General features: G+C 27.0%; 1 protein-coding gene across 3 annotated transcripts in view; it reads left to right on the top strand.

Moving 5' to 3' along the window:
• Positions 1–17,222, top strand: part of LOC136076771 (NACHT, LRR and PYD domains-containing protein 3-like) — a 61,964-nt gene that overhangs the window by 17,034 nt on the left and 27,708 nt on the right. For 2 of the 3 annotated variants that reach the window (XM_065790218.1, XM_065790219.1), the window contains exons 4-5: positions 1,961–2,008; positions 15,422–16,768. In XM_065790218.1, coding sequence (XP_065646290.1) covers positions 1,961–2,008; positions 15,422–16,768 — 1,395 coding nt within the window. The remainder of the gene's footprint in view (positions 1–1,960; positions 2,009–15,421; positions 16,769–17,222) is intronic. The other variant, XM_065790220.1, reaches the window with a different exon arrangement.

Here is a 17,222-nt window from a genome sequence, read left to right as displayed (position 1 = left end):
CAACTGGGACATATGTCTTGTTGGGACTAAATGGTTTGAAAAATGAAGCCATATATAAGCTAAAGAAAGATATATGTACTATGGTAGATCATTAAAAAAAATTTGATTTTAAATGGTGATAATTTGTTGCTCTTGGATAATATAAAAATTCTCTTGGATAATGGGAAAAACTTTTTTGTATTTTTGGTGATAAATTGTGCATTTTTTTTGTTTTCATTATTTTTATCATTATTAATTACTTAGTAATTTGGTTATAAAATTTAACTTAGAATAGTGTAAATTGTTGCTCCTCAGCGATATAAGTTAAAAAAAAAAGTTTAACTTTTTTTTGTGTTTATTTGTTGGCTAAAGGACCTTATTTAACAATATTTGTGCATTTTTAGGTTTTTTTTATCTTTATTAAATTACTTTGTAATTTTAGTTGTAGAATTATTAAATTTTGTTTTGAATTGTGATAAATTGTTGCCATTGGATGATGTAAGGAAAATAAAATAATAATCAAGTTTTATTTTGGCCCTTTTTTTCTGCTAGTGGACATTGTGTGTGTTTAGGTTTTTTTTTATCAGTATTAAGTAATACTGATAAAAATTAACTATTAGTATATAAAGTTAATAATATAATTAATTTTATAAAGATATACCAATTTCTATATATATCTATATCTATATATATATATATATATATATATATATATATATATATATATATATATATATATATATATATATATATATATATATATATATATATATATATATATATATATATATATATATATATATATATATATATATATATATATATATATATAAACCAAATAACTTATCTATATATGATTTATTGAATTTAAATCTATTTTCAGAATTCTGTTTTGCAAATTGAATAAAACTAAGCTTATATATAGAAAATTGAAATTTTTGTGATTTTTGTGGCAAATTATAGCTGTTGCGAATGTGAACTTTTTTCCTGCAAACATTCGACTGTTAAGGAAGTCATACACCACTATTCTTTTTTTAAATTAAAACTTTCCAAGACTACCAAATCATACACAATAATTTCTAGAGGGTTGGTAAATGTTACCGAAATTTGTTGAAATGTGGCATTCAAACTGTTAAAATCAAATGAGTGCAGGAGAAGGTAGAATCTTTTCACAATAATTTAAGAATGATTCTCAAAATAAAAGGTGAATCAAAGACTTCAGCAGTATCAGTTGCTAAGATAAAAAGTTTTGTTTGACATTTCATTGTCTTAATTTAAGTAATTGCACATGCTCGAGCAAATCAGAAAGTGCCAGTACTTAAGCATGAATTTTCAATGGACTAAAGAAATTGAAGAAATATGGTTGTTGGTTCTTTAGATAAGGAAAGTACCTTTATATTAGCCAAAGCATTTGAGAGACAGTTTTATGATTTTTTTTTTGTCTAGCAAAAGCAGTTTAGAAGCATCAGTTAGTATCACTTTTGATATAGATGCAGAAATTAACTCTAATGATGAAGAGTTCATAATTGATACTCAGAGTAATGTCGGTGATGATCAGTTGACAGATTTTTGTGAATTAGAGTGTGTATTTCATTGAAATATAAAAATAGGTTTTGTAGTGTATATTAGGGTGTTGACTTTTTATTATCTCCAGTTTCCAATATAAAAAACAGATGAACTTTAGTTTAAAAGTAACTGAAGGTCATTGGTTTTATTTAGTTTTTGAAAAAGGTCACCCACCATGACCCTTGATTACACACTGGCTCCCATATATCAGTGAACTTTTTATCTTCAAAAGTGTATCAATTTGGGTTTCAAAAGAACCAGAATTTTATAGTGATTTCAAAATTCATAATATTTTAACATGCAAAATTTAACTTTAGAGAATTTTTCAAGTTGATGTAGCAGTACTCCCTTGCAGCAGCAGGCTCTAAGATTTTTTTGTTAGAAGTATTTATTTTAACTTTAGATTTTATTTTAGAAACATCAAATTCATCAGAAAGTTCTACAAAATGTTCTGCTAAGAAAGGTAATTATAATGGTTTATTTAACATTAACAATCAAAATTAAGTGTGCTTTGTTTGGTTAAAAAGTATAGTAAAAATGGCGACAGATTTTATTTCAGTGGTTGTTGTTAGTATTACTTTTATTGCATTGCAGAAGAATACAATACATCAAGTTAAGCATCTTGTTAGCTTTGTTTGGTTGCTTTTTTAATAGTGTTTCAATCACAAATTTGTAATATTCATTTATAAGTGATAATTTGTTTGAATTTTTCTTATAAATATTTATCAATGTTTCATAATTTTGATTTTTTTTATAAGCGTAATATGAAACAAAAGTTTGAAGTTGTTTGAATCTTGTTTAAAACTGAAAACATGGACAAAGACCCCACTGCATCCTTGTTCATCTTGTTTATCCATCCAGAGGCCATTTTTTGAGTTTCTTGAGTTTATATTTTGGAGCAATAGCTTTTAGAGAGGGTTGTGTTAACAAAACAGATTACATTTTGTTCCATAAGAGATTACATTTTGTTTTATAAAAGTTTTAGTTATAAAAATTTCTTCTCTTTGTTTTCACCCAAACAAAATCTTTTTCAACTTAAAAATGATTTTAATTTTAAAAATTAGTACAAAAATTTGTAAAAACATTTAATTTTTTTTCGAAGTTTTCGCTTCCAACAAGGCTGCAAGCAAATATTATTAGAGCTGGAAGTTACTGGAAGAGAAAATATGAAGTTTATAGAGCAAAATAAGGATTGACAGACAACTTAAAAGGTTGCAAATTGTATGAATCACGAAAGCAAGCAAACTTTAACAAACTGATGTTTGTGGGAATGAGAAAAACTAGACAAATTTTTTTTGGACCTCTTAGGAGTAGTCACAGAAAAAGGATGAGACCTAATTGAATGCCGCTTACCAGCAGGCTGGAAAACAAGACTCCGATAAGCACTTGTTGAATAGTTTTGAAAATATAGACAAGAGCTCTGGGGAACACTTGTGCAAGATTACAACAGGTATGTTGCAGAGGCGTGGTGGCCCCAGAAGTTATGCGGGATTCCCGCATGGGCTTTTCACTTTTTTATCTAAATATGGGCCTTTTGGCAAATTTTAATTTTTCTACATTTTAAAGAAATTCCACAATTATTTACAATATTTATGTTTGCACAAATTAATTTTTATTAATCCCTAGATTTTAAGTCTTCAACCTTGAGCGCAATTATATTAGTATTTTGCATAATAGTAATATTGCTTTGAAAACAAAGTAGATATTTTAAGACGTATTATGATATTTTTTTCATGAGAAAAATTATGAACCCATAAACGGATTTTAACGATCGCAATGTTGGTAAAATAAATTTAAAAAAGTCTGCAGACCCCCTTATTATTATTGTTGGACTTAAATTAATTTAATTTAAAATTTAACCCCAAAATATTTTTTTAAATAAATTAATACACAATGCAATTACTATATAGTAATTGTATTGCGTTTTAATTTATTTAAGAAAAATGTTTTGGTGTTAAATTTTAAATTAAGTTTTATACAAATAAGTATCGAACTCATGTTTTGCATTTTTGTAGCGTTTCGAAACAGATATTCGAAACTTGTTTTATAATAAATAAAGTTTTTTATTTTTATACAGTTTATATTATTGTATGTAAATAAACAAACCACTCCGTAATATCCTGTCCTCAGACAGATTAAAAAAAGGATGATGGCTGTGCAAAAAATACATTTAAAGAAGATTTGTTTTATGCAAACTTGGAATTATGAACTATATAAATACGCAAATAAAACCTTTTAAAAATAGCGTAAAACCATATTATCTAACAAATTTATTTTAATTGAGGTGTTGGAATACCGCAAATATTTTCAAATACAATTTCATACAACACCTTAACAATTTACTTATTTACGACACATTTTTATTACTATTAATTATAGGTAAGGTAAAATAAACTATATAGATTCCATAGCTTTAAATTTTTTTATTTTCATTGTTTTAATTTTGTTTTATTTTTGAAATGAAAAAACAATAAAATAGCATTTTTGGATTAAATATGAAATACTTTCAATTAAGTAACTGCTAAATGAAACTACGTTATAAAAACTTTTATGTTTAAATTTTTTTTTTTTTTTTTTTTTTTTTTTTTATACATCTTCGCTTCCAACAAGGCTGCAAGCAGCCACTAATTAAAGTTGGAAGTTACTGAAAGAGAAAAGATGAAGATTGTAGAGCAAGATAACGATTGACGGACGACTTAAAAGATTGCAAATTATATGAATCAGGAAAGCAAGACGAAGGAAGCGAATTCCGAAGAGCTGATGTTCGAGGAAAAAAACTAGACGAATAAGCGTTTTTGGAGCACTTAGGAACAGTCACAGAAAAAGGATGACACTTAATTGAATGACGAGTAACACGAGAATGAATTTTAGTAGATGGCACAAGAGATGCTAGCTCTTTAGAGCAGTGCCCATTATAGTATTTATAGAAAAGAGAAAGAGAAGCAACATTACGACGATGTGATAATGGTTGGAGGTTGGCTGCAAGAGCAGGTCCAACTATGTTTACAATGCGTTTTTGCACCTTGTCTAAAAGAGAAAGGGCATTGTTAGAAGAACCGCCCCAGATATGGCAACAGTATTCCATACAAGGCCGGATTTGAGATTTATAGAGATAGAGAATAGAATCCGAAGTAAGAAAGTGACGAGCTCGATAAAGAGATGCAATCTTAGCAGATGCTAATTTTGCAACTGATTTGATATATGGTTTCCAAGAAAGATTGGAAGTAAGAGTTAGTCCTAGAAGATGAAGAGTAGGTGACTCATCGAGTACATTACCGTTCATAAATATAGGAAGATCTAAATTATTGCGATAACGATTGGCTGAAAAAAATTGAGTTTTATCTGAATTAAAGTTCACCAGCCACTGTGAGCCCCATGCTGTAGCAGAAGTGAGATCCTTTTCAAGCTCAAATGCCCCCTCCAAGCAATAAGAGGGTGATGGTTTCTTATCGCGACAAGAATAAATGGTAGTATCATCAGCAAACAATGCCACCTTAGATGTGAGAATATCTGGAAGATCGTTAATGTAAATTAAAAAGAGTATAGGGCCAAGGATAGAACCTTGAGGAACCCCTGAAGTTACAGAATAAGAAGAAGAGTGTTGTCCATCGAGGACAACTTTTATGCTACGATTGGAAAGGAAGGATTCAATGATCTTAAAGATGTTGCCGGATACACCATAAGAAGAAAGCTTTTGGAGAAGACCAGCATGCCAAACTTTATCAAAAGCTTTTGAAATGTCAAGAGTGATGGCCTTAACCTCTCCACCTTTATCTAATGCGCGATAAAACCTGTCAGTTATTACTGTTAGCAAATCAGCTGTAGAACGAGAAGATCGAAATCCATATTGATGGTCAGAAAGTAAGTTATTAGTTTCAAGATGAGAAATTAAGTGTTTGTTAATTAAAGATTCAAAATCCTTGCTTATGATAGGAAGAAGACTTATGGGACGGTAGTTAGACGAATCAGATCGCTCTCCAGAAGTTTTGAAGATAGGAATAACAGATGCCGCTTTCCAGCAGGCTGGAAAGCAAGACTCTGATAAGCATTTGTTGAATAGTTTTGAGAGTATAGACGACAGCTCCGGAGAACACTTCTGCAAGATAATAACAGGTATGTTGTCCGGGCCACAAGCTGTAGAAGAGTCTAGGCAGGAAAGCACTTTAGATACAGATGCTGGAGTGATATGAATGTCAAGCAATGGATCAACCTGTTTGTTGGCAATATCAGGTAGAACACAACTAGTGGAATCAAAAGATGATATTGATGAAAAGTTTTTAGCAAACAATTCGGCTTTGTCTTTAGGTGAGGTGACAATGTCTGAACCATACAAGAGAGGTGGAAATAAAGATTTGCCCTTATTATTGATATTATTAAAGATTCTCCAGAAGTCAGGAGAGCCTAATTTTTGGGATGAGATACGAGATTTCATGACCTGAGAATAGCGGGTTTTGGCATTAGACAAAAACCTTTTTTCAATTGTTTCTAGCAGTAATAAACAGACGTCTGTTTTCTGGAGAATTATTTTGCTGATAAATATGGAAGTAACTGTTTCGATTGGCAATCGCAGCAGCACAGTGCGAAGAAAACCATGGAGGAGAGTGAGGTTTGACCTGGAATTGTCGAGAGGGAATAAAAGATTCCATGCCAGCCTGAATCCACGAAGTTATGTAAGAAGCACATTTGTCGACAGGAAGACGAAAGATTTATATCCAAGGGCCGTCACGAAGAAAATTACAGAAAGAATCCCAGTCAGCTGATTTTTGATTTTTTGTTAGGCTATGTTCTTCAAACAATAAAATACTAATCGTAATTGCTTGCAATAAATTGTGTTAGAAAATTAGAACAAAAACGTGGTCGCTGCATCGTATTGTTACCATTTTTTATTTTGAAGTATTACAAACAATATTAATAATTAGAAATTACAAATACAATAATTAATAATTACAATATCAATAATTAAAAATGTATTACAAACAATTGCTAGTTTGTATTGATGATTTATTAGAATTAGGTCAGTTATTATATATATATATATATATATATATATATATATATATATATATATATATATATATATATATATTTACATCATTTTTTTCGTATGGGCCTTTACATCAAGCATATATGGTAAAATACCGCATATATAGGCCTTTTGATAAAAATCCTGCATGGGCTTTTTAGAGCCACCACGCCCCTGGTATGTTGTGTGGACCATAAGCTGTAGAAGAGTCTAAGCAGGAATTCACTTTAGATGCAGAAGCTGGAGTGATACAAATTTCAAGCAATAGATCAACCTGTTTGGCAGGTAACATTTTTGATGAAAAAAGAGCTAGTTTGTTGCCCAAAACTGGATAGCAGCTCTTTTTGCAACACAATATTTCTAAACTTCTTGAAATCCTGACATAATTGGTTACTGCAAATAAAATTATATTGTGTTTGTCAAGAATTTTGCATTTTTTACCTAGGTTTACCTCTAGTTCTTCATTACCCTTTAGAACAATAATTTTTAGAACAATGATTTTGTAATTAAAAAGTAAGTTCTGGCATTCTAGCCAGAACCGGAATGACCTAAGAGTCCCAAATGCTGGCCGCAATTCCGGTACATCTCAACCTATATTTATCAATAGTTATTTTCTAGCACATGGCAGTTGCTTTTTTTTCATGGCTATTGTCAAACATGGTTTTTTAGTTAATCAACAAACCATTGGATTCTCTTCAAATAACTGTCTACAGACTAATTTATCCTTTTGGAGACATTGATTCCATTCATCCATTATTTATCATTTATTCATTTTTTTGCCTATCAAGCAAGTGAAAAATTTATTAAATTTGCTTTTTTCTTTACCCATTTTACTTGTAAAATAATTTGTCAATGTTTTTATTACCCTTTTAATAAGAAATAAAAAAACTATTAAATTTGCTTTTGCTATTAATAAGTAAAATATTTAATTTAAATTTAATGATTAAAAAAATTTAATAAATTTGCATTTTTTTTTACCCATTTAACAAGTAAAAAAATTTATTAAATGTACTTTTTTCTTAACCTATTTAACAAGTAAAAAAATTTATCAAATTTGCTACTTTTTTGATCCATTTAACAAGAAAAAAGTTTAATAAGTTTTTAGCTTTCTTGTTCCATTTAACAAGTAAATTTTTTAATTAAATTTGTAATTTTTTTTATCCATTTAACAAGTAAAAACTTGATAAACTTTTTTCTAAACTCATTAACTCTTTCACTACCACAAGCAGATTAAAACAGCATTTAGTTTTTTAAAATTTTGACCATAAGCTACTGGTAGCGGCTTTTGAGTATGCTTCACAATTTATTTTGTTTTGTACATAAGTTTTCATTCTAGACTTATGTGATTTGTTTGTTCTTAAGGTATTTCTCTACATTATCAAGAACAAATAAGAGACAAATTGTGTAATTATAAAAAGATATCATTTAACAAAGTTTAAAAATCTTGAGTAATCCTCGATTAAAAAAAAATTTTTTTTTTAAAATAAGTTCTAAAATAATGCAGCGTTAACACGTAAAACTTAACTTGTATTAGTAAAACTTAACATGTAGAAGTGTATAAGTAAAACTTAACTTGTAGAAGTGTATAAGTAAAACTTAACTTGTAGAAGTGTATAAGTAAAACTTAGTTTGTATAAGTGTATAAGTAAAACTTAACATGTAGAAGTGTATAAGTAAAACTTAGTTTGTATAAGTGTATAAGTAAAACTTAACATGTAGAAGTGTATAAGTAAAACTTAACATGTAGAAGTGTATAAGTAAAACTTAACTTGTAGAAGTGTATAAGTAAAACGTTTACATCTTGTAAATTTTCTTGTTGAAAATAATGAAAATAATATTTACATAGATGCAAATAAAATGTATAATCATCATAACAAAGAAGTTTGTAAACTCTTTATTAGTTCTGATATTAATACATAATGCAGCATTATTGATTTTAATACTTGAAATAGCCAAGATTTTATTGTTGATTTTTTGTATCATTCAGTTCTGTATTATATTATATGAACATGAAAAATATAATTTTATCACTTTAATGAATTTCCATTATCTGCTTTTATGACTTTCTTTGACCAGCAAATTATCAACTTTCATACTTCAGCTTAAGGAATGTGAGAGTTCAAACAAAGTGAAGAAGTACGAGAGCTGGCTAATATTTTTCTGAACTTGTCAATTTTTTATTTTTTGGGCGTTTGCTCTCAGGTACCTAATACGAAGGAATGGTAATTAGTTAACTTTTGGAAAATATACCCACCCTGAGTGTATTAAAATTTTTAAATTCATTCGTTAATTAAATTTCACTTATTGCACAAGAAAACTATCTACTGATAAAGATAAAACTTTAGGTAATTAGACTTTAAAGTTTCAACTTTAAACTAAATAAATTGAAACTTTTATTTTAATCAGCTCTTAAAAAATTACACTAAATAAGAATTTAAAAAGTTATTAAGAGTTTCAATTGTAACTAACTTGCATTGCTGCTGTTATACATTTTTGAGTTGTTTAGTCGCATTTCAATCCCAAAATCCTTAGTTTTAATTTATTCAATATATGCATGACAAAAGCGAAATGATACCCATATTAAAAAATTCATTTGTTTAGCTTTCTATTGATATATAGTTTGTTATGCTTTTAAAGAGAATAACTACTCGAATTTTAACTTGTTGTCAATGTTAGGCCATCTAAATTTTATTTTAAAAAAACGCGTTCACAGCGAAAAGATTTTTGTTTAAATGGCTGGTAGTGAGTTAAATAAAAAAAATTTTTAATTCGCTTTTTTCTTGACCTATTGTAACAGTTAAAACAATTTGTTTGATTGGCTGTTTTTTTTCTCATTTAACACAAAAAAAAAATTTAAAATTTTTTGACTCATTTAACAATGAAAAACTTTATTAAGTTTACTATTTCTTCACTCATTTAACAATTTAAGTTAATTATTTTTTTGACTCGTTTAACGATGCAAAGAATTAATTACTTTTTAAAAATGCAAAAATTTATCAAGTTTGCTGTTTTTCGACTCATTTTACAGTGCAAAAATTTATTAAGTTTACTATTTTTTGACCCATTTAACAATCCAAAAATTTATTATGATCCCTAGTTTATTGACTCATTTAACAATGCGAAAGTTCATTAAGTTTACTGTTTTTTCATTTGTTTAACAATGCAAAAATTTATTAAGTTTACTATTTTTTGATTCATTTAACAATGTAAAAATTTATAAAGTTTGCTATTTTTCGACTCATTTAACAATGCAAAAAATTATTAAGTTTACTATTTTTTGACTTGTTTAACAATGCAAAAATTTATTAAGTTAATTATTTTTTTGACTCATTTAACAATTTAAAATTAGGTTTTTTCATATCATTGTAAGTTCATTAAATTTTTTAAAGTTCATTAAGCGAAGAAGTTCATTAAGTTTGCTATTTTTTTGACTCATTTAACAATATAAAAATTTATTAAGTTTGCTATTTTTTTTTGATTCATTTTATAATTCAAAAATTTATTATGTTTGCTGACTTTTTGACTCATTTAACAATGCAAAGATTTATTAGGTTTACTTTTTTTTGACACTAACAATTCAAAGATTTATTAAGTTTGCTATTTTTTCATTTGTTTAACAATGCAAAAATTATTTCATTTGTTTAACAGTGCTAAAATTTATTGAATTCCTTATTTTTTTGACTTGTTTAACAATGCAAAAATATATTAGGCTTACCTTTTTTTGATTTGTTTATCTAAAAAAAAAATTTGCTATTTTGTTGATTTATTTAATCGGATTAAAAATTTTATAAATTTGCTACTTTGTTGACAAATTTAGCAAGTAATGAAATTTATTAAGTTTTCTATTATTATTACCCATATAACAAAAAAATAATCAATGTAACTTGTCTATTTTTTTTACCCTTTTAACTAGAAAAGAAATTTAATAAGTTTGCATTTAACAAGAAACAAAGTTCATTAAATTTGCAATTTTGTTGACTCATTTAATAATGCAAAGATTTAATAAGTTCTCATTTCCTTGACTCGTTTATTAAAGAAAAAAAGATTTTTTAGTTTATTTAACAAAATAAAAAATTTAATAAGTTTGCTCTTTTTCTCAAAACCATTTAACAAATAAAAAGTTATTATGTTTTTTATATTTGACAATTTGACAAGTAAATAAATTTATTAAATTTGCTATTTTCTTGACCAATTTAACAAATAATATTATTTTCTTAATTTGCTGTTTTCTTGACTTATTTAACGAGAAAAAAGACTAAATTTATAACTAAAATAAAAAAGATTAAAAAATATTGCGTTTGCTATTATTTTGACCCATTTAAAAGTAAAAATTTTAATTAGTTTGTAATTTCCTTGATTCATTTAACAAGTGAAAAAAAATTATTAATTTTGTTATTTTCTTGACCTATTTAACAAGTAATATAATTTAATAAATTTACTATTTTCTCAACTATTTAATTATTAAATATTTAAATTATTTGGCTATTTATTTAATAATTAAATATTTTAATTAGTCGGCTATTTCTTAAATCATTAAACAAGTAAAATAGTTTTATAAATTTGCTATATCTTTGACTCATGTAACAAATGAAAAAATGTATAATTTTTGTATTTTCTTGACCCATTTAAAAATTTAAAATATTTGATATATGTGCTGTTTTCTTGACCTATTTAACTAATAAAAAAGCTTAACATTTAACAAGTACAAAAATTTATTCAATTTACTTAAAAACAGCTTAAATAATTTAACACAGAGAAAATCTGCTTGAAAACTATTTGTAATATTTTTTTTAATAGTAATGGTTCTTTTTTAATGATATAAATAATATTTTGTTAATTAATACAATGGGATGGAAACAAGTTTTACCAAAAGTTCTACATATAGTCATATTATTCATATATTTTCATATTTTTGGGGTCAGGGAATATATATCTGACATCAAAATTGAGTTTTGACCACTCCGATTGGCACGCTATATAGGGGTGCAAATGGATTTTTTGGTGTTGCAGACACTTTCAGGTGTTGTGCTATCAATAAATATAAGTATATTATGTCAAATGAAAATGCTTTGCAAATAATTGCTGTAATTAAAGCCTGCAAACAAAAATACCCCAATATTTGGTCCCCTTAGTTTCTACATTCCTCAAATTAAGGGGTTGTTACTCTTAAATGACTTTAAGTTTTTAACTCTAAAAGATTACTCCATTAAAATAAAAACCTGCCAATTTAGTTAAATTTCATATAAATTGATAAAAAAAAACAAAATCTTATTAACTCTTTGCACTTATTAACCTTTGAAGCTAAAGGGCTAATTTGTTAAAGGTTAAAGGGCATATTTTCTTTTCAGGCTCCAATTACTTTTTGCAAACATTACTATTTGACATGAGCATAAACATACTTAAATTTGAAGTTTGCACGATGCCTGAAAGTATAATACATACAACCCCAAAAATTCCATATTTCGCCACTGTGTAGCACACCAATCATGATAGACTTTCAGGTGTTGTACAAACTCTAAACTTAATTAAATTTGTTAATTTCAAACAAAATCGTTTAGCAAAAAAATAACTGTGATTGGGGCCTTGAAACAGAAGTACCCTAAAATGGTCATTAACTCCAAATGTGAAAGAAGAGTTAACAAATTTTTATTTTTTTTTTTTTACTATTTTATACTAAATTTATATTCATTGGCAGGTTTAAATTATAATTTATTAAAATGTAATTGAAGCTATATGAAAATTGGAAAAATATCTTGCACATTCATCAATCTACAGAATTAAAAAAAATGAGGTTGGCAAAAAATGTTGACACAAACCTCTGTTAGAAGTTTGCATCAGTTCGGCAAAAAAATTTGACACATTATTATTTGACATAATCATAAACATACTTAAATTTGGAGTTTACCATAAAAGAGGTTACCATAAAACTTGTAATTAATGTCCACATTTATTTGCCAACTCGAACATTTTTAGGTCGGCAGTTAGATTGGCTGTTAGATTAGCAAAATTGAATGACTTCATTTTGATGGATGACAAGGCTTACATAAAATGTAACTTTAGTCAACTTCCTGGTGACAAATATTATACCTCAGTTGTTGGTGTATGTGGAAGCAACAAGTATAAATACAAGCTTATGGACAAATATGGCAAAAAAATTGCGCTTATGACAAGCATTTGTAGTTGTGGAAAAAAAGAGTAGAGCTTTTGTGATGTCATCAACTTTGACATTCATAATTTATATTCAAGTGTGCCTTCAAAAGCAACTTTTACCACTCATTCTATCATATGCTAGACCTTGTTTGTTTTGGCCTGACTTTGCTTTGTGCCACTGCGCTAAAAAAAAATTTGGAGTAGTACAAATTGAGAAAGGTTAATTTTGTATCAAAACAGCTCAATCCACTAAATTACCTACAATTTCAGCCCATCAAAAAATATTGGGGTATTGGCAAAAGGTATTTGCCTAAAACAGGCTATTAATTAACTATTAATTCAGTACAAGAATTGATGGTAAAGTTAACCAAGCAAGAAAATGACAATAACAGTTGTGCAGAAATTAATTGGCACCATCACCAATAATGTACAATTTTAGAAGAATTTTTAAGAAAAATTTTAAAACTAAAAGTATATTCTTTTTATACTCATTAATTTCTTAACTTTAGAAAAAATTAAAGAAATTTGTAAAAAATTGATTTTATAAAAAATAAATTTAAAATAAAAATAGAATTTTTAAAAAATAAATTTTAAATCTTCTTGAAAATATTTTTCTTTTTGATTTTTTTCAATTTCATGTTTTAAGAGAGAGCTGAGTTTCACTTCTATCTATGAAGAAATGGTTCGTTCTTCCCTAAACTGTGCAACTGGATTAAAATATTGCACTAGTGAGAATAAGACCGCTATCATAAACACCAAGAACCAGTAAAAATTTGGATAATCTTAACACAAGTTTGCTTGTAATTACTTGGTGAAAGTTTGGCATCTTTTTCTTAGCACGTTCTACCTATTGTAAGCAACCAGGGTTGATAACTGACCGGGGCCACAGCCGGGTTTGATAAAGTATAGCCTGGCTTGGGTTTGTGATAGAATATGCATAAACACTTATACATCCGAAAGTGTTTTTTTAATTTAAAATTCATGTTATATTTTTATTGTATATGCATATATAAACATCATTATGATAAACATGATCATCGTCATCATCATCATCAGGCTTTAGCTTCCCTCTTTTATGCTGTTTCTCTAATCATGGTCAATGCTCACACAAACTATCATCTCTATTACGATAAACCAAAACTAATTTTTGCTTGGCTCTTATTCAAAAAGTTGCATCCTTTTACTGTATCTGTCTCTTCATGCTTTACAAACTTTTGTTAATCAATTTTTTTTTCCTTGCACATCATATAACCTATATAACTCTTACCCATCTTCATTTGTTGCTTTTTTATTTAACCTACAACTTTTTAAGTCTTCAGCTAATCGTTTCCTAGCATTTTAACCTATCCTCTATTTTAAAATAACTCATAACTTAATTGCAACCTTGCTTGAAGTTGCTTGCAACCTTGTTGGAAGTAAATTAGAGTTTAAAAATATATAAATATATGCCAATATTTAATAAATAGTAAATGTAAGTAAACAATTATAATATTTAAAAAATTATAATTTTTTTTCTAGCTCCGGCAATCAGCCCTTGCTAAATCTTATAATTTTGCCAGAGTTGGGTTTTTTGAAAAGTCTAATTTTTAGCTGGAGCTGGGGGTGGGGCCTCTACCAATGTAATATCTACCTATGGCATAAATGATTTGCTCCTACTTGTGGCTCACTCCTACCCATCTTCCCAGTTACTAACATCAATTTTGTATTTATGTAAAGTTATACTATCGGTTATTTTAAAAAATGTTTTTGGTTATTTGAACTGGTTTATTGCTTATTTAAAAAAGCAATGGGTAATTTTTTATTCGTAATTTAATATTTTCTTGTCACAAAAAAGCTTTTATATCGCTGTGATTTAGCAAAAGAATGTGTGTTACAGTATTTCCATGTAATGAGTTTTTATAAATTTCATTAAAGAAATTATGCTTTAACATTTTAAAATATAGTGCTACATCTTTGATGTATGTTAAATTTATGTTAAATATGATTTTTTTTATAAAAATAAATAATAGAACTTTTTAATTCTTTTTTTAATTTTTAATTGAACCTTTTAACTAACAGCATTTAATTGAAGATTTCTTTAACTCTGTAAAAAAAGGCTTAAATTAAATGTTTTTGTTGTCTCATGTAATTAAATATGCAATTAAATGGTATAGTGGTGCTTTAGCTTTGTAAACATGGAAATTAAAATAGCAAGTTAAAGAAACAACAAAAACAATAAACTTGATTTCCACTGGAAAGTACCTTGCCTAACTTTTCTCAACACAGTGGCATAGCAATGCATAATTTCCTAATGATTAGTACCATACATTTTGTTTTTGTCCCACTCAAGTACATTATTTTTTAACTGTTATTTATATTATATTAATGATGATGATGTTATTATATTATTCTAATGATGATGATGTAATTATTAATTATGATGATGACGATGATGACAGCTCTCGGAGTTAGGGTCAACATTCTACAATGCCAACTGTCAACCTAGAAGTGTTTGAGGTCAGCAAAATAGTTGCTGACCTTGCTTTTATGTTTTATGGTAAAACTTTTTATCAAATTTCTTTTTCCGACTTGATGCTGACTTCTAACAGATTAATGTCGGCAAATTATTGCCAACCTCATTTTTCCTAATTCGGAGGGCTGTGATTATGATGATCATAATGATGATATAGTTATGATGATGATGATTTAAATTATTATTTTTAGATATATCTGAAATATGCACAGCGCTTAAAAGTTATTATCTTACAAATTATGGGAATATTAATGAAATTCAACCACCATTAAAATCACCCGCAAATGTTAATCTAATGAATAAATTTGTTGATCTATGTATCATTGATGCAGTTAATACTCAAAGAGATACTATATATGTTGTTGAACGAAAGAAATTTCTGGAGAAGCAATTGCGTTATACACCCATTCCATATAATGAAATATTTATGAAAGAAAAATCTGTAACATTAATATCTGGAATAGCTGGTATTGGGAAAACATGGTTGCTTAGAAAATGCTTGCTTGATTGGTCAAACGATCTAATTTGGAAAAATGTTAAACTTGTGTTTTATTTGGAATGCAGGAGGCTCAATCAATATCAAAATATTTCTAATATTAATGAATTACTAAATGTTTTCTACAAAGACATTATAAATGATTTTAATATTAGTAATAATACTGCAGTGTTTATGATTGATGGATTAGATGAGTTTAAATATTTAAATGAATTAATAAATCACAGTTTGAGTTGTAATTATCCAGTTGTTAATGCTTTAAAAGAATTTCAAAAATACAAATATGTAATTGCTGGTAGAGTTTATGCAATTGATCAATACCAAAGTATATCTACTGAGCATAGTGACAAGTTAACCGTTCAAATAATGGGATTTAATGAAAATGGAATAAATAATTACATAGAACATAATGTTTTAGAAGAAAGAAAAGATGTTGTGAAAGCAACATTAAAGCAATCTCCAATCGCAAAGTCCATGTCATCTGTTCCATTTTATTTATCTTCTATGTGTAAGATTATTAGTGACTCAAAAAATGTAGATTTAAATTCTTTTTTAACAATGACAGATTTGTATGCAAATATTTTTTTATACTTTTTGCAAAAACACATCTTCAAAAACAATGAATTGATTTATCAGATAATGGAAAACAATTTCAATAAAAAATATGTTTTAAATATTTGTAGAATTGCATATCAATTGTTTGTTGAAAATAAAGTAATTTTTTCTAAAGAAGATATTCAAACTTTTTTCATTGACTTTGATGAAAATAATGACAATTTTTTTGGATTTATAGAAAGGATTGAAACGAATCTAGGTTATTACTATCAATTTGCACATCTAACAATAATGGAGTTTTGTGCATCTGTATATGCATATAATTGTTTAAGTAGTGAAGAGATTATGGCTGATAAAAGGTTGGAGAGATGTTTATCAATGATTTGTGGATTAACCAATAAAAACAAAAATAGTTTATTAAAATTTCTTGTTAATCTGATTCCTTCAAAGCAATCTCAAGAATCTTTATTTTTGTTTTCTATTTTAGGTAAGTCCTTAGTGCTTCATTGCATTGTTATAAGTCATTTTAAATAAAGATACAGGTGTTTAAAGTATATAAATAATATAGAAATTATATTAAATGTGTTTTCTGCTAATAAAATTTTATTTTCCTAGTTTAATAAATTTAAAATTTCATTAAAAGGTTGAATTTATTTAAATCAAAAGTTCATCTAACATTATTTAGATAAGTTTTTGACATAATTTGTTTTATCATTATTTCTCTAAATGATTGACTCTATTCTTTTATATTTAGTATGTTTAACAATATTTGGATTTCTCAAAATAATAGACTATTCTTTTTTTGGTATAATCAAATATAATTAGTTTTTCATAATTTATAGTTTTTTAGAAGATTTTTTTTTTAGGAAATAAAATATCTAAAAATACCTAAGTTGTTTGTCTATAAGTCTATATCTGCATATACTGTTTCTTTAAATATT

This window comes from Hydra vulgaris, chromosome 02, assembly GCF_038396675.1.
Source record: "Hydra vulgaris chromosome 02, alternate assembly HydraT2T_AEP".
Lineage (NCBI taxonomy): Eukaryota > Metazoa > Cnidaria > Hydrozoa > Anthoathecata > Hydridae > Hydra > Hydra vulgaris.
Note: the sequence above shows the minus strand (reverse complement) of the source record. Positions and strands in the feature narration are given on the sequence as shown.